The 17,735-nt window shown below is 46.9% G+C and overlaps 1 protein-coding gene across 1 annotated transcript in view; it reads left to right on the top strand.

The window, feature by feature from the left end:
- The first annotated feature begins 374 nt into the window (after positions 1 to 374).
- Positions 375 to 17,735, top strand: part of GCH1 (GTP cyclohydrolase 1) — a 20,371-nt gene continuing 3,010 nt past the window's right edge. The window contains exons 1-5 of the mRNA XM_027662544.1: positions 375 to 734; positions 11,205 to 11,314; positions 13,521 to 13,576; positions 16,598 to 16,629; positions 17,567 to 17,651. Coding sequence (XP_027518345.1) covers positions 443 to 734; positions 11,205 to 11,314; positions 13,521 to 13,576; positions 16,598 to 16,629; positions 17,567 to 17,651 — 575 coding nt within the window. The 5' untranslated portion in view covers positions 375 to 442. The remainder of the gene's footprint in view (positions 735 to 11,204; positions 11,315 to 13,520; positions 13,577 to 16,597; positions 16,630 to 17,566; positions 17,652 to 17,735) is intronic.

Genomic DNA, 17,735 nt, shown 5'->3' on the forward strand with positions numbered 1-17,735 from the left:
ACGTACCCCCAGCACAGGGGATCCCCCGGAATCCCTAGCCCGTATCTCATCCCTGGGGACCTCCATCCCAGAGAATCCCCCCGAATCCCCACGTACCCCCATCCCAGGGGATCCCCCGGGATCCCTAGCCCGTATCTCATCCCTGGGGACCCCCATCTCAGGGCATCCCCTCGGATCCCCCCGCAGCCCCATCGCGGGGGACCCCTCTGTACCCCCCCACACCCCCATCCCGGGGGATCCCCCCGTTACCCCCCGTACCCCCTTTCCACCCGGTTCCCGACCCTGCCGGTGACGCGGCTCCGGAGCCGCCAATGGCCGCGGCGCGGGCGCTATAAAAGCGGGCGGCGGCGCCGGGACCGCCCGCACCGGGGGCCGAGCCGGGGGCTGCGGGGTCGGCAGAGCCCGCACAGCGCCCGTCGGTGCCGGTGCGGGTGCCCGGCCCATGGAGGGGGCGCGGGGCTGTAACGGGTACGCGCGGCAGGAGCGGCCGCCGCCCCCCGCCCCGGCGGAGAAGCCGCGGGTCCCCCCGGGCGGCGGCGGCGATGGGTGGCGGGGGGAGCGGCCCCGCAGCGAGGAGGACAACGAGCTGAACCTGCCCGGGCTGGCGGCCGCCTACACCTCCATCCTGCGGGCGCTGGGAGAGGACCCGCAGCGGCAGGGGCTGCTCAAGACGCCCTGGAGGGCGGCCACGGCCATGCAGTTCTTCACCAAGGGATACCAGGAGACCATCGCGGGTAGGGAGCGCTCCCGGGGCGGGACGGGGATGGAGCTGCTTGCTTGATGCCAGCCGAGGCGCTGCCTCTCCTGCTTTATTGCTTGAAACGGGCTCCATCGCTGCCCTGGCGCTGCACCGCCCGTCCGGTGCCCCCTGTCACTAAGTCAGCAATGTGTGTTAGAAAGAACCTGTGCCCTGCGGTTTCGCTGTCCCCTCCCTATTTCTCGTTATTATGTTTTCCCTTTCCTATTAAACTATGTACTGGTAAAGTTCCCGTTCTGCCGTAAACTTCCATGCTTTTGTTTCGGGCGAGCAGTGCAAGTGCTTTTCCTTTTGCTTTCCCTCCTCCTCGGTGAACTTTTCAAGCTCTGCCATGGAAACTTGCGGATGATGCTTTCCTCCGTCCCCGGCCGAGCAAGGCTGTGTTTAGGATAGGGTAGGAATGTTTGTTTCCATTAGCAGACGTAAGTGGTGTGAATTGTCTCAGAAAAGGTCCGGTTTTGCTGATGCTTTTAGTCAGGTGAGGCTTTTTCGAAAGTGGCAGTGAAACTTAAGGAAGCGAGGTCGGGAGAAAGGAGGAGCCCAGGGAGATCCCTGCCCCATCTCAGGGTCCCAGCAGCACATGAAGATGTGGAGAGGTACCCCAGGTTCAACCCCTGCCCCCAACTGAGTGTCTCTGCTTGCTGGCTGAGGGTATGAGGAGAGGAATTAGGTGGGAGGTGTTGTCCCCATCACCAAAACTCCACAACTGTCTCTTAGTTCCAAAGAAGAGTGAATACTGCTTGGAAATGTAGTTTTTACATCATTTTTCCTCTTCTCAGCCTCTTGGCTGTGGACTGTACCCAGTACAAACAATAAAAAAGGGCTTGGGAAGCTTGGGAGTTCCCCCTTCCCCTTATTACAGTAAAAGGCAGGTTCCTGTCAGTAAGGGATGCAAACACTGTCAGCAAGGATCTGTGAGTGTGAAGGAGGAAGGAGCTGGTCATGTTCTGCTCTCAGAGCACAGCACTGGGGTGCTGAGCCTGCCACAGAGCTGCATCAGGGTTTTGGGGCTGAATGCAAAGGCTGAGCTGTGTGATGGATGGCATCAGGGAGCTTCTCCTTTTCCAAGTGCACTGTGCTTCCAGTTGAAGGCTTTTGTGTTTGGTTTCTTTTTCACTTCTCTGCTGTTGGCTCTTGTGAAATCAGATTACATATAACTTCCAACATTAACTTACTCATGGCCAGCCGGTACCCTCGTGCCAGTCTTGTGTCCTGGCTTCCCCCAGGAATAGCATTTTTGCCTTTCAGATCAAACCAGGATTTTGGGGTCACATCTGGAAATAGGCTCTGGGCTGCAGTGGCCATTCTTGTTCCTCTCTTCCTTTAGTCCTGCTGCACAGTGTGTTTGAGATGAGGTTTCATCAGGGTTTCATGGAATGATCCTTTGTCTAGTGGGAGTAGCTTTCCTCATTTTACTGCTGTAAAGTACAGGAGGTCTCTCAGCCACCCTGTCAGGCTCCAGCAGAAGGAATTTCCTAGTGATAGTTTAAGCAAGAATTTCTGTGCTGAACCTGGATGAGGTTGCTGTCCTTCTTAAGTCCTCCCTTATCTTGCTACCAGTTCTGTGATCACACATTACCTTTAGTTATTTAAAAAACTTTTTTCTGCTCCAGTGTGGATTCTCTGGGATTTCAGTGGTCTCTCCTAATCTCTCACATACATTTCATTAAGCAGAGTGGTTCTGGATACTCTCCTCCTCTGAATATCCGTACCTAGGAGAGAGCTGTGCTATGCCAAGAGTAGGAAAAAACCATCACTGCTGGGTGCTCTACTCTTGGACTGCTTTTTTCTTTTTTTTTTTTAGGAAATAATGTGAAGCTGTGATCTTAACATGCCTTCCTGGGTCAGGTGGGGAATCCTTTTACTTTCCAGCTGCTCACCTATTCTTGCAGGATGCTCAGCTTCCAGTTGCCCCACTCTTCCTAGCTGAAAAGGAAGAAGAACTGTAGATGAAGGACAAGACCAGAGCAGCTAACAAAGCAACTGGTGGATGAGGAGTTGGTTGGGAGAGTCAATAGGGAAGTAAATTCTGCTTGGGAGAGTTTAAAATACCTCATGAAACTTAGAGCCAACAAGTACAAAGTATTTGGGGCACAAGACTAGGTGTGGGACTGCTGCTGTCTTTGCTGCAGCATCCTGGTGTGCTGTTCCCTTGGTTATGCTAATCCAGCTGTCTGCCTGGCCAGGCTGTGAACTGGACCAGGAACTATATTGTAAAAGGAAAACCAACCTGAAATAACCCAAATCTCCCCCCCCAAAAAAACCCAGAAAGCAGCCCTGACCCCTTGTTTTCTCAGGTTTATTTTGCAGCTTTTTCAGCTCCTCTTGTGGCACTGTCTGGATAGGCAGAGGTTAAAGCAGTGACTTGCAGGATGTGTGTTGAGCAGAGTTTCAAGTTTATCCCTGCAACAGGCAGAAGATAAGGGACAGTTACAACAGCTGCCAGTTCCATCTTTCCATGAAAGGTTTCTCAGGTAAAAGCTCAGTGGTGGTGGCTGTACAAACACATGGCCAGAGGCAAAGTGTGTCGCAACAGGCACCCAGCTCCCAAACCTTGCCAGGGTGTGGAGGTGCTGCCAGACTGTGCTGCCAGGAAAGAGTGACACAAATGAACAAGGGCAGTGAATGTTAGTACAGCTACAGGCTTTAAAATCAGCCTTCTGACCTCATCTGCCTTAGGGAGGCAGGAGATGGTGTTTTCATTTCCCATAAAGGAACACAAAGAAAGATGTAATAGGTACACATTGAGATTACAGAATCATTAAGGTAGGAAAAGACCCCTAAGACTGAGTCCAAATGTTCCCCCAGCACTAACCATGTCCCCAAGTGCCACATCCACACAGCTTTTAAATCCCTCCAGGGATGATGACTCCACCATTGCCCTGGGCAGCCTGACCACCCTTTCCATGAAGAAATTTTTCCCAATATCCAGTGTAAACCTCAGGTGGTGCAACCTGAGGCAGTTTCCTCGTGTCCTGTCTCTTGTGCCTGGGAACAGAGCCTGACCCCCACCTGGGTCCCCCCTCCTGTCAGGGAGTTAGAGAGAGCCAGAAGGTCCCCCCTGAGCCTCCTTTTCTCCAGGCTGAGCCCCCACAGCTCCCTCAGCTGCTCCTCTTCAGAGCTGTGCTCCAGACCCTTCCCCAGCTCCACTGCCCTTCTGGAAGTGCAGAGTTGCAAGTGAGGTCTGCAGGGCTTGACTTAAGCCTCACTTGCTGTATTATTGTGGGGAGTTGGACTAGATGGCCTTTAAGGGCCCCTTCCTGCCCAAAGCATTCCATGATCTCTTTTATTTACTGTGTGTCTGAGAACATAATACATTTGGGGCACGGTTAAACGTGCTGGTCATTTGATCTCCTTTCCTGGGTGTTGTCACTTTGCTCCCATGGTACCCGATTGTATTCGTATTTTTCTACTTGCCATAGCTTAACTTTGTGGTATTGCAGGGAAGACTACATCTAAATTCCATCCCTTCTCTCCTTTCAGATTTATGTGAGCAGCAGAGAAGCTGATTCTGCTTTCCAGTTTCCACTGTGTGTGTATTTTCTTGGTTGGTTTTGACAGCGCAGAGTAACAGCATTCCTGCTTTATTCCTTATTCATCTTTGCTATCTGTGTTCTGCAGCTGCTCGGTATTGTATGTCAGAGCCATTAGTGGAGTTTACTTGTTAAATATCTAAATCTGGCTCTTTCTATTCATTCTAGATTGTCACTTATTAATCCTGGCTTTACTAAAGGCCTCATCCTCTTTCTTTGACAGAACGTATTCAAGAGTGTTGTTCTCACTTCTGTTATACTAGTCATCAGACTTTGATTGGAGTAGCAGGGGATGCCTCTGGTGATTTCAAATAAAATCCGTCTTGGGACCAGATTAAAAATACTGACAGTTCACTGCGGACACTTGGGCATCGATGTAGACTAACAGTGGTTGCAACAGAAACCTCTTAGCGTGTTGGTGAGGATGGCAGAGCAGAAAAGTTACCCAAAAAACCTTTTCAATCTCATGCAGTGCTCCTGCATGAGCATCCAGGAACGCGTTTTCTTTTCCAGGGTCAGATCTATCAGCTTCTTACTTCTGGGAGTAAATGATGTTTCAAAATAATGATTTCAAAATCCTGTCCCCTTGGTTAATGAAAGTTAAGAGCAGCATTGTGACAGCCAGGTGCCTTTAGCTTTCTTACTGCTGGTTCAGGCCATTACCTGCCACACAAAGACTAAACCTTGAGAGATCTCTCCCTTCTTTTACTAAAGGCTTAATGTCACGCTCAGAGGGGCTGTTTGTGTATAAATACTACACAGCACAAATGTGTGCAAATGAGTGAATAAATGGGAATACAAGATTGCAGACAGCACTAGCTTGGAACTGAAGCTGAAGGCTTCAGAACCAGTCTTGCTAAGCAGAGCTAAATGGTAAATTACAGAAACTGTGTCCCTTACAGTGTCAACGATGCTTTGAAAGGTAAATCATAAAGGAGTTGCTTTGGATTGTGTAATCCTGTAGGAAACATAAGGCACAGGGTTGAACAAGCTGCCTGCCTCTGCAGGAGGAAGTTAACTTATTTTCATCCTCCATAAACACATCCAAGCAAAACAGCATGTTCACTGAACAGTGTATTGCTGGTGACAGAGGGAGCTGATACCAGAGAAGTCTCCCAGCCCTTACTCCTATGAGCATGTCAGCTGTCAAGCACATTGGCAGGTTCAGCTGCCCTTTCAGTGTGTTTAACAGGGAAATGAATATCAGAAATACTGGGAGGGGACAGCTTTGCTTTCTGAACCTCTGTGGCTTGAAAGGCTGCCCGTTTGAAAGGCTGTCACTTTGCCTGGAAGCCAAGTGACTCTGCTGTGCAGCTTTTATTTTACAGCAAATAACAACTACTTAGCTCTTTTCCTCATCAGTTTACGTGCTTTTCCTATGTCGAAATATTTCAACCTTAATATTCCTTTCTCCATCTCGTCCGTGTAGATTTGGTGTTTTTTACAGACAGCACTGGTGTGAGCTGATGAATTTTTCCCGGCCTGCTCATTTTGCGGGGGTGAGAGGTGCTAAGCATCGCTGTGTCAGAACACACGGGCAGTGCCTTAAGCAAACAAGGCTGTTTGATCAGCAGCGCTGCCCTTTGCCGAGGGCTGGTGAGGTGTATCCTTTCCTGGAATCGAGGTACTGGAGGTTCACAGAATCACAGATTGTGCTGAGCTGGATGAATGCAGCCAATTAGCAACCTGTTAACAGCTGGAGCATCAGCATTATTGCGGTGCAGCCGCGGCTTGATTCTTGTAAACCAGGGCGTGGGAGATAAAGGGTTGTTCAGAGTAAGGTTTTGGGGGGTTTCTTTCCTCCTCTGCCCCCACATAAGTGAAGCCTACCTTGCTGAAACACTGCAGGGAAACTTCTGCTGGGAACTGGGACTTTCCAGGATCATCTCCCCTGCCTGTTAATGCTCAAGTAACACTAAGCTCGTTCGGGGTTTTGTTGGGAATTTACTGAATGTTGTAACCTCTTGGGTCTGAACTCTTACAGCCTTCTGAGGTTTCGTGTTGCTCTTCCAAAGTGTTGCTTCACCTTCTCAGATTTTTCCTTTCAGTTTCAGAAGGAAGTGTGGATGAGCCCCTTCTATGGCGTGAGACATGGAAGTGGTTATTGGAATCCTGATACATTTTAATGAGCATCCCCAGAATGCTGCTTTCCCTCACGTTAATAAACCCCCTGTCAGAGGGCAACTTCTGGAACCTAATCTTAGCTTCATCTGTCTGCAATGGCTGATGCCTTATGAATAGACTCGAGTCTCTTCCTGCCACATGGAAAGTGTCTTACAGGAAAATGAACAAGTCTGTATAAGTCATGGCCAGAATTAGCTGAATATCAATAATGCTTCTCCTCTTATCTTTGCTTCTATGAAATGTCCCTTAAATCACACACCTGCTTCACCTCCCTTCTGGTGACTGAGGGACTAAGCTTTGCTTCTGGAGCAAATGTTCCTGTCTGGAGTTCAGTGTCTGTTTGTAGTCCCTTGGTGATGAAATCTGAAATAGCAGGCATAAACTTGTAAATTCTTTTGTCTCTGAGTTTTCTCTTGGTTCCTGTTAGGCAGGTCTGTTATGGCAAGGAAGCCACACATTTAATTTTCTCTGCAGATTTTGAACTCTATTGCCTATTTACATAGTCATGTGGCATTTTAAGCTGTGCCTCTTTCTAGAGCTCTTCAAGACTTCTTGAAGCAAATGACATACCCAGACCACTCCTTTTCTCAGCAACCTGAAATCATTAACTTTCTGCAGCAGTACAAACTCTTTATATTAATGTTTTTGTAGCCTGATTCTTTTCTCTCTATGCATAATAAATTCCTGGTACCCTTTTTATATTCACAGGCTGCAATAATTTTCTGGTTTCTTCTCTGGAATATTTTCCCTAACTACAGTTACCTGTAGTGTCATCACATGAATAAATAACAGATAATTAGTTTTGACTCCACATCTTACTGGTTACCCAGCAGTAGCTGAAAGGTTTTTACGGTAATTTACTTCCAGATTTAATCCTGACCCTGTAGCCTGTTGGTTTCCCTCCCACACATTCAGCTGTTATCCTGTGTCTCCTGCTGACGATTACATCTGTTTTCAGCTGCAGAGGAACTCCTTGAGGGTGACCATGGAGAGCAGAGGACAGTGAAGACAGCCTGGACCTGGGCATTGGGTGTCAGGAGAACCTTGTGCCTTGTTTCTCAGCCAGGATGGATGAACTCAAGGAACAATGTCAGGGAATTTCTGAGCCTGCCTTCATCCTGTTGGCACTGAACTATCCACAGTTTGACTCCTCTCTAAAGTGGAGCAGTGAGGCAACTTAACACCACGGGGAAGTACTTTAACTCCTAGTGAGAGCAGCCTACAGCACTTCACTCTTCTGACTCCCAGGCATAGTAACAAGGGTAGATCTGAAGTGCTGTGAAGCTGCTGCAGTGCTGCCATCCTTCATGCCCTTCACCTCCTGAGCTGTATTCTGGGTGGGCTCTGGCTTCTTTGGTTGCCAGAGGTGCTTTTGCTTTCCTGTGTCACATTAAAGCCATGCAAATAGTTTCTATAGCAACAGGTATCTTTGCTTAGCTCTGACGCAAAATCCTGAAAGGTCTTTCTCATTCTGTCTTCATCCAATTCTGATTTTTCCTTTTATCAACTCTTTCTGTGAAGATAAAGGGCAAAAAATTAATTCTGCTCTGTTTCAGGAGTTAACTTGCAGCACAGGTGATTGTTCAGTGTTAAGAACCCACTGAAGTTTCTATACCGGGAAATGAACTTTTGAGGTGAAGGAAAAATCAGCTGGAATAATCTAGGGAGCATCCTGGCTGTACAAATCTTGAAATCAAGCTGGTGAAGCAGGGTAGAATGAAAGAATGGGAAAAGGGGCATGAATTTGTCACCAGCTTTGCTTCTGGCCTGGTTAATCCGAGGCTGTTTCCCCTTCTGCCCTTCCAGCTGCAGCATAAAGGCTGAGCTTGTCGGGGGCCTGTTTGATGCTGTTGCAAAAGGAATGACTTAAAAAAAAATAGTAAAAGTCAGACAAAGTTACCTGAAGTGGTATTGTCTCCCTGCACAAGGTGTTTGAGTCTCTGCCAAAGAAGTCTCTCTCGTGAAATGACTGCAAACAATTGCTGCAGTGGGACACAGGTAGAAACAACAGTGACAAGATGCTGTGTTAACTCTTCTTTTGTCAACACAGGGCTTGGATTCCAAAGGGAGAGTGGTAGGGATAGGCAGGCTTCAAGCTGTGCTTATTTTCAGAAGAGGCCTGTGAAGTTTGAGCAGGAGGGACTGGAGCAGGATGGGGTGACTGGGACTCCCTTGACACCGTGGCCCTTTACGCAGGTGGTGGCCTTCAGTCTCACATTCTGTTTTACCTTTGTCTCCCTGATCACCTTGCAGCTGTGGAGGGGTTATTGGAGGGGCTAACATTGAGCTGTGTTCTTCCTTCTTGGGCCCTGCAGTAACCAGGAGTACCTGGTGCTGACAAAATCAGCACACCTTGCTGAAGGTTCTGCAGGGACCATCTGTGACCTGGCTGCAACTTGCTGCCGATATTAAATAAATCTGAGGTGTAAAAATGGCAAGAGCACTATAAACAAGGAGCATGAAACATCTCACAGCTCTGTGGTTATGTTCTTGATGTTTTCTTAGACACCTCTAAAACTCCCTTGGCTGTGAGGGGGCACTGTCCTCACTGCTCTGACTCTGGGTTGTAGTTTAAGAGGGGATGTTCAAGAAGGGTGGGTGGCCTTTGTGTTCCTGCTTGATTGTTTTAGCTGTTAGAAGGATGCATTTCGTTCCCCAGGTTGCCTGTGTGGTACTTCTCAGGTCACTTAAACTTCTCTTTGGCTGAGCTTTGGCTTTAGCAGGGCTAAGAGCTGTCTCCATGATTTGACACAGCTCTACAGCATTCCAAGAGTAGAGTCAGGCTTTTGAGGGAAAGTTTGTAAGGATCTGTTAATATATATTTTATACATTAATAAACGTGTATATGCATATACATGAGACTTCATGGCTGAAGTACCTTCTGTTGCAGCTTGGGCCTTGTGCTGTGTCACACGACTCTTAATGAGAATTTGGCCATTTCTGGTTGTTCTGAACAATCTGCTTTGCGAGCACGCTGACGTAAATCCATATCTGACATCAGGCTCTGATATGCTCCTGGCCAGGCTGGTGTGAGCTGAGCTGGTGGTGGTCTAATAACAGCAGCAGTCACTCTGGAGATGCTTCGTGAATCTGTTTGCATTTTGTTTTAATAACGCTGGGCGTAGTAGCAGGTTTTGTGAAAACAGTTTGCCTTTCTGCTGTAGAAATGGCACATCTGCAGAGTGCTGCAGGAGGGAGCTAAGAACCCAGATGCTGCTCTGTCTCCCCTCTCCTCTGAGCCTGCTCTGTTTTGTTTTCTCACTACTCCTGTCTGAATTCATACACGACTGCTCCCCATGTAACCAAAATCCTCTCCGGCGGTGTTTGCTGTAAACTAGACCCTGAAATTTGAAGAACAAAACCATGTGCCTTTACAGAGTTACTCCCTGGCCTCTTCCGTGCCCCCTACCCCTGCTCCCTGAGCGGATCCAAAACCTTCTGGGGTTCAACCTCGCCGCCTTGCAGGCTGCCAGCCCTCCCCAGGAAAGAACACGCGTCGCAGGCGGCGCATCTCGCGCGCAGTTTCCAGGGTTACCTGTGTGGTGCTGATAGCGAGGCAGGAAATTAAAATGCTCCGTGATGGTGATGCCTTATCGACAGCAGATGGTGGCCATTGGGTGTACGTGCATGTCAGGGGGAGGCATCAAGGCAAGTAGAGCAGACACAACTATTAGATTTGTGTAATCGCCGCTGCAGGTGTTAAGCTCCACTGCACACGATGTAGGGCAGTCCCTGAGTGCCCTGGTTCCCCTTCTGGCCATGGCTTCCTGGAAGTAACTCCGAGGAGTCACTGGTTTGCAGAGCCCTTTGTCCTTATCAACCCACCTGTACAGCTCGTTTTCTTCTTGCAATTTTCTCCCTCCACTCTCTCTCATACAAAGCTTTTCTCACTTGTGCTTCAAAAGATTTGGTCTCTTAACTTGAGACCATTCTGCTTTTAACCTCTCTGAGCATGATCTTTGTGGAGACTGCAGTGATGTGCTGTAACCTGTGTCAGGGTTGCTTGGGGACTTGTCAGGGGACTGCTAAACATGAAAAATCAACTGAGGATCCGTTCCGCTGAGCTCCGAAACTAGTAAAGTGTCACATGATACGTTCCTTTTCTTACTGAGCTGCCCTTCTTCCTTCTGTCCTTTTGGGTTTCTCCACCTCAGTCTTCTGTTAACTCTGAGGTGCACAATTAGGCTGGACTGTGCATGTGCCTGCCTGCTTTCCGCTCAGGACAGCACATGTCTCCCCGGTCTGTGGGTACAGATCTGTGTCTGACTTGTGTGTGCCTAAACAGCTTCTACCTGGTGTGCTTCAGGATGAAATAAGAATATTTTATTTGCATGCAAGGCCTCCTTGAGAACAGCGGTGCTGGTGTTGAAGTGTTTGAAGAAACCACTGTGATGGCTTAGCTTTTCTCCCACCTCAGGCTCAGCTTTGCTGGCGGGCGCATGACTGCAATCCCACTGAGGTGTGCTCTCATTCTCAGCACTTCTCATGCTCAGCACTGGCTTCATCAGCTCTAGTCTTAGTTGTTCTTAAGTTGTCAGTAATTCTGCAAAGACTAGACTTGTTTTAACCTGAACTCAAGCTATTATTTAAATAAAACACTCCAGTCTGATGTGTGTGATCTCATGCAAACCAAAGCATACTTTTGACCTTACTCCTTATTTGCCTCCCATATCTGAACCCTAAAATCTGTAGCCCTGAGAGAGCTCCCCCTTGCTACAAGCTTTCTCAGGAACCTACCGTGCTTGTACACTTATTTTTTTTTTTTTTTTAATGCAAATGTTTGGTTTCAGATGTTCTGAATGACGCCATCTTTGACGAAGACCATGATGAGATGGTCATTGTGAAGGACATAGACATGTTCTCATTGTGTGAGCATCACCTCGTTCCATTTGTTGGAAAGGTAACTTCTCCTCACAAAACAGATGTGGGAATGCACAACAAAAGACTTAAAGTACATGTAAAACACTTGGTAGCTGTAACTACAGAGCTTTTAAGGCCGTAAGTCTTTACCGCTTAAGGCTACGGTTCTAGAAGTTAATCTTCAGAATACAAATAAGGAAGACCTCCTTAATGTGAGTTTTATTTGAATTTAAGCTCCTGAAATGGAACTCTCAACCTTTCTTACTCTAAGTAATCTAATGGTTTCTGACATTTCATATCAAAGCTCTTCTCCATGAAGCAGCAGCAAGCCTTGAGGGCAGACATCTTGATATTAAACCAGCTCACCCTGCACACTGGCTCTGTCACGGATTTAGCTCCTGGCTCAGAGCTATCTAGTGCACATTCATCTCTGAAACCCTCTGTGAGTGGAACAAACTCATTAGCAGCCCTTTCTTAATTACATGAGCCCAGACGGGGAGAGGGTGGCCAAAACTGACTGGCAGGGGGCTGCTTAATTTGGGACTCCCGTGAAAGGGGCTGAGTGTTCCAGAGGGTGTTGGAATTGTGGTGCTGACAACTTGAAAAAGAAAATAAAGGGTCTCCAGTTAACCTCTGTAAATGTGATGAAGAGTTCTGGGTGGGTAGTCCCTCCTGCACATCTGAGCCTCTTCACTCCCTTATCAGCATGGAAGGATGGAGCTCAGTCTGATCCATCTGTTGCCATAGAGTACTCACAGGCCCAAGAGTAGCAAGTGCTTGTGCTGTCTATAAAATTCATAAGTTCCAAGTGAACTGTCTCCCAAAAATAGAATACCCGAGCAGAAACCAGCCATTTTAGTTGAGTCAGCTCAGTTTAATCTGCTTTCTTTTGTTGCTGTTAGTATTTTATACTGGAAAACAGGGTAACTTCTTTTTCTGTGCAAGCCTTCTGTTATGCCTATTATTCTTGGTTATACCTGCTGTGTATATTCTCTGTTTCTCCCGTGGCAATGTGTGCATTGTTTTTACAACCAGCAGTTTAGCCTGTGTGGTTTGGAGAAATCTCTTTACAAACACCGAATGGGTCCTGCTAAATGGCTTGGCAATGCCTCTAAATATTCTCTTACCAACCATTCCCCTGTTGGGTACATCAAAGAGGCTGCAAACACTGACCAGCAATCTTGTGTTTGCAGTTCTGTCTTAAAGGAAATTAAGAAATTTGAAAAAGAAAAAAATAAAAAAAAAAATAAAAAGGGGAACAGGATTCAACACTTATATCTAAGTCATGTCTCTGGCTTTGTCTGAAATGTTTCATGTCTTTTCAGGTGTCAGTGGGTTGATTTAACCAACAGAAGTGATAGGAATGAGCAAGTTAGCCAGGTAATAAGGTGCACTGTGGTACAGGTACAGGGTTCTGAGGTGGGGCCTCCAGGCACAGTGCTAAGACAGGATCCCTCACTGACACTCCCCTGCTCTATCTTGGCTGATTTTTCAAGTCTCTGGTACAGTGGCACAAATGCTGGTTTATAATCCAACTGTACACCCACTGGAGTGCAGTAGCCTGTGTGGCTTTCTTAAAACAAGGAGCTTAATGCTTTCCCCCCCTGCCTCCTATCTGAGCACTTTTCTACTAAACTTATTCCAATTTAGTGCAACTACATGTTGCAGTAGGAATGTCCAGCCAATCCATATTTGAGCAGGATGGAAGCTGAGTTAATCATCAGTGATCTATGGTATTGCTAAAACAGGGAAAAATCGAACCAATGAGCGCAGCCTGATTTTGGTGGCAAAATACATCCTGCCATCAGAACTCTCACTGGAAGTAAAGCACAGTCCCTCTTCCTTCCTCTCCCTAAATCCATTTGAGGTCTTGAAAGAACAGCATGTTTGTTTTGGATGGATAGTGCTGTGCTGAGTAATAGACTGCCTTTTGCACCCAAATGTAGCAGTACTCCGTGGCATTCCTGAGACTTGGAACATAAGCCTTGACTCTTGAAGAGCTGTGATTTTTGTCCCCCTCGAAAAACTCACCTGTTCTTCACCAGGACCTCACCAGGCATTTAGTCTCTGTTAACTCCACAGTTTTCCAGGCTTGCATGGTGGCACGTTCCTCCGACATGCCAAGACTTCTGGACTGTTCCAGGGGTAGTTCTGGGGCAGATGCACATCTCATTGTCTGTGCATGAGTTTCATGCTCATTTGGAGTTTGGTTTTGCTGCTGTTAATGGTTGTTCTCCTCTGTCTAGGTACACATTGGGTATCTCCCTAACAAACAAGTGCTTGGCCTCAGCAAACTTGCCAGGTAAGTGTTCCTGTAATGAAAGTGATGCTAATTTGTAAAAAGGATTCCAGGCTGTGCTAACTGTGCTAATCTTCTTAATCTGGTTTCCCTGTAAAGCTCAGCCCACTCTGTGTCCTGGATTTGGATTTAGACCAATCCTCAGCATTGTTTTTTGTGGAGAGGACGGATAAGTCCTGGAGCTGTGTGTTAATTCACACCAGTGACTGTGCCAGTACAAAGCATTGGTGTCTACAGGGAGCACTGAGGCAAAGGACAAGAGAATTTGGCCATGTTCTAAGGCAGGCCACAAAAAACAGTGGGAACCTCCAGCTATCTACTACTTGTGTGAATACTGACTGATAAGGACAAAAATCCAGAAGTTCCAAACTGTAAATGAACACACTTTATGGATATAAAGCAAATCTAAAGCTTTCATCTCTTAGCTGACTCTTCAGATAAATTTGGCATTTCTTTCTTTCACTTGAGACCTGCTGAGCTCAGTGGGGTATATTTTATAGATAAGGCTCAGCCTGAGAAACAAAACAACTGTGATACACTTGAGAAATCCATTTGTTATGTAAAATAGCTTTTTTTTCCCTCAGCAAGTGCCCTTGGATTAGTTGTTGTACTGAATCTTGTTGTAAAGTGACACTTTTTCTAGTTCTGATGAGAAGAGGGTAGTGGATCCCTCCAATAAGCAGATTATTGAGAACCAGAGTGGAAGAGTCTCTGGAGAAACAAGTCTGAAAATTTGGCTGTGGTTCAGAAAGACCACATAGGTTTTTGCTTATGCTTTCCCTGATCGGTCTGTTAATCCTGCTGTAGTTCCAATAACACTAATGAGAATTAGCCCTGTAAATCTGCATGCCTGCTGGGTTTCCTTAGCGGGTAAGAAATGTGTAGGATATGACAGTAAAATGCTCTGAAGTGAGCCAGCTCTGCTCTGTGCTCTGCTTGCACAGCAGTGAGCTGGGTTTGGGAGTGGAAGGGCCCTTGGAGGTCACAGCTTTGCTCACAGAACCTCACATTGCAGGGAGGCATCTTCATATCTTCAGCAGTGCTTACAGGAGAGGGCTTGATTAAAAGGCTGAAATAGGCTGTTCAGCACGTAAATTTTTTTTGTTCTGTGGCTGTACAGAACTGCTGGGATTGTGGGCTGAGGCTCTGAGCTGTCAGCACTGCAGCTGGTGGGCAGAAAACTTTGCCTTCTGTAGCCCCTCACCCCTGGGGAAGAGTCTGTGTGGCAGTTCATGGCTGGTGTCGTGTGTTGGCTGGATCTTCAAGTGGTGCAGGGTGAGGGTTTTTTTTTTTTTGGAGTTGGGTTTCTGAAGGAATCACCCTTCCTTGAAGAGTCTGACTGTAGCACATGGTTTCATTTCTGCAGGGCTCCAACGCAGGATTCAGGATCCCATTTGAAATGTGCATCTCTTGGTTTGTGCTTGCTCTGGTCTCTAGTTACCTCTCAACTGCAGATGTAAAAAAAGGAGCTCAAAACAGCTTTTAACGTTTATTTTCTTTCGTAATTCAAGTGGCTAGAAGTGTGCTGCTGGAAGTGTGCAATTTTGCTACTATTTATTCTCAGTGTAGAAACCTACATTAATATGTGCAAACCTGCATTTCTGCTTGACAGGTTAAACCCAGCCTCTTTTTCAAGGCAGGGTAAAACTCTCAAACGCTGCAATAATGAAAAGATTAGTTTCTTGTGTAACAAAACTGTTCTCAGTCCTCACTTTCTAGAGCTTACCCTGAAGAGGCTGGTGGGCCAAATCATGCCTCCCTTTTGTGCCCTATATAATGCAACCAGTGTTCAAGCAAAGATTTGTGAGGCTGTTGGTACTCTAGGCCTAATCTTTCCTAATAGGATTAGCCTAATGTGGTGAGTTTCTGTAGTTGTGGATGACCTGCATTCAGTCAACAAACATCTTTCTCTGGATTTTAGGCTCAGGCTTGAAAATGCTCTTGCAAATGCCTGTTTTTACAAAAACATGCTGTTAGAACTTCTTATGTGCAACGCCAGTGTAAGAATATCTGACCCTCAGCATGCTTCCTATCCGTATATTTAATCTAAATATTGTGTTGCTTTGTTTAGAATTGCTATAACACAACCACTTCATTGCTGGAGGGGAGTTTCTGCGTTTAATTCTCTCTCCAAAACAGCAGGACAGTCTCATTGTCAGAGATGTTTCTTGTAAGTGGTGCCTCGGGCTGGCAGCCAGTGTCTGGTTTGTGTCTGCTCTGACCAGACAGGGTATCAAAGCTTGCTATAGCAACTCCTTTACGTGGCCACTCCACTTGTAATCAAGAATTTGAGGTTGGCATGAACAACCCATGGAGTTACAGAGCAGTTATGGGAATTTTCTTAAACGTGTGGATTCTAGTGGAGCATCAGTAAGTGGTGGCGGTGTCCCTTGCATTGCCCACCAATGGCTCAAACCTGAAGTCATGTTGGAGGGGAGCACTGAGGTGATCCCAGCACTGAAATGCAAAGGATGGGGTGAAATGTGGGTGGAGAGTCTCTGTTTCAAATAAAACCAATTCTGTCTCATTGTTCTTAGTTATATTTGTGGTCGAGTGCAAGAATCCAAACCATTTCTTGCCTAATTTCAGCAGCCTCCTGGGAATCCCAATATCTGAATTGGGATCTTGAATCCTTTCAAGCAGCATTTGGTTTAGATTGAAGCACAAGGAAGTGTTCTGACCTCAGTTTTGGGCATGGATTTCCTTGCGACTGTGTGATGCAGGGGGGTGGTGGTATAAGGAATTCCAAAGGATCAGCCAACACATGGAGCTCAAAGGAGAAGTGACAGGTTTGCCCCTAAAATAGACCCTGGGGCTGCAGGTGGAGGAGAACCTGTCACGAAACGCAGGGATGTGCCAAGGGAAGTCCTTGAGGAATGCCAGCCTGGGGCTGGGCAGCAGCATGGCACTGCATGGATTTCCAGGAAGGACATGGAGCAGTACAGTGATAGTGTCAAGTTAATTGTGAAGATCAGTGGTCAGGTGGAAATAACTATAACATTGTGTTTTTCCTCTCTCCTGTAGGATTGTGGAAATATACAGTAGAAGATTACAAGGTAAACATGAAATTTTGGGTTTGTTGTGGGCACTCCTCCCCCAGCCAGTGCAGGGGACTGGGAATTGCAGGTGGACTGTAGCTGTGCAAGTTTGTGTGGAGAACAATACATATGTTTCTCACTTGTTGTCATACTTAGCCCCTGTATCTCCAGGCAAGGGTAACTTCCATGGAAGAGGATGGAGGCAGTAACTGATTCCAAGGATAAATGTGCTACGAGGTAGAGCAGCCAGGAATAACTAAACTAGTTGAATGCTGCTGGGATGAATTCTCCTACTGAGATTTGGAGAGATTCCTTTGAGAATTCTTCTCTAAGGCAAAGAAGCAAGAGCTTCAAGGTTCCTGCTTGCTGCCCCAGGGAAGGGGAGGAAGCTGTAGGATCTGAAGACTTGGGTTGGGCTCAGCCTGCTCCCCATTGTCCTGAGGTTAAATTTGGCCTTAGAAGACTTAGTGACCATCAGACTGGTGAATAGAGGGTGCTAGAGCTGCAGGAAATAAAGTTTTGCAGGACAAAAGACTCTTAACTTGCTCGGTTTTTATCTCTATTTCCTTTCCTTAAAGAGACAAATTGTGTGTGTGGAATAAATCATGCAGCAGTGAAGCTGGGAACAAACACACGAAAAACTGAAAGAAAACAGAGAGGCAAGAAAATCTAAGTGCATAATAGGAAATGGAAGGATTGTTATGACAAGTCGTGGTTATGCAATTCCTGCAAAGGTGGAATGCAAATAAACAAGCAAATAAAAGATCTGTTTCAGGATGCAAAACATAAATAGAATGGGCAGGGCTTGGAGCAGCCTGGTCTGGTGGGAGGTGTCCCTTCCCGCCGTGTAGGGGTTGGAACAAGGCGGACTTTGAGGTCCCTTCCAACCCAAATTATTCTGGGATCTTATGATTCTGAGCTCCCTGTTGTTTTTTGTTTTGTTTTGTTTTCCCAGTCCAGGAACGCCTTACCAAGCAAATTGCAATCGCCATCACAGAAGCCTTACAGCCCGCGGGGGTCGGGGTGGTCGTGGAAGCCACGTAAGTGACTCCGAGCTGCTCCGGGGTTGTGTATGGACTGTGTGTGATCCCAGCTGTGTGTGATCCCAGCTGTGTGTGATCCCA

The sequence above is a fragment of the Corapipo altera genome, unplaced genomic scaffold (genome assembly GCF_003945725.1).
Source record: "Corapipo altera isolate COAL_440 unplaced genomic scaffold, ASM394572v1 169, whole genome shotgun sequence".
NCBI classification, from domain to species: Eukaryota; Metazoa; Chordata; class Aves; order Passeriformes; family Pipridae; genus Corapipo; species Corapipo altera.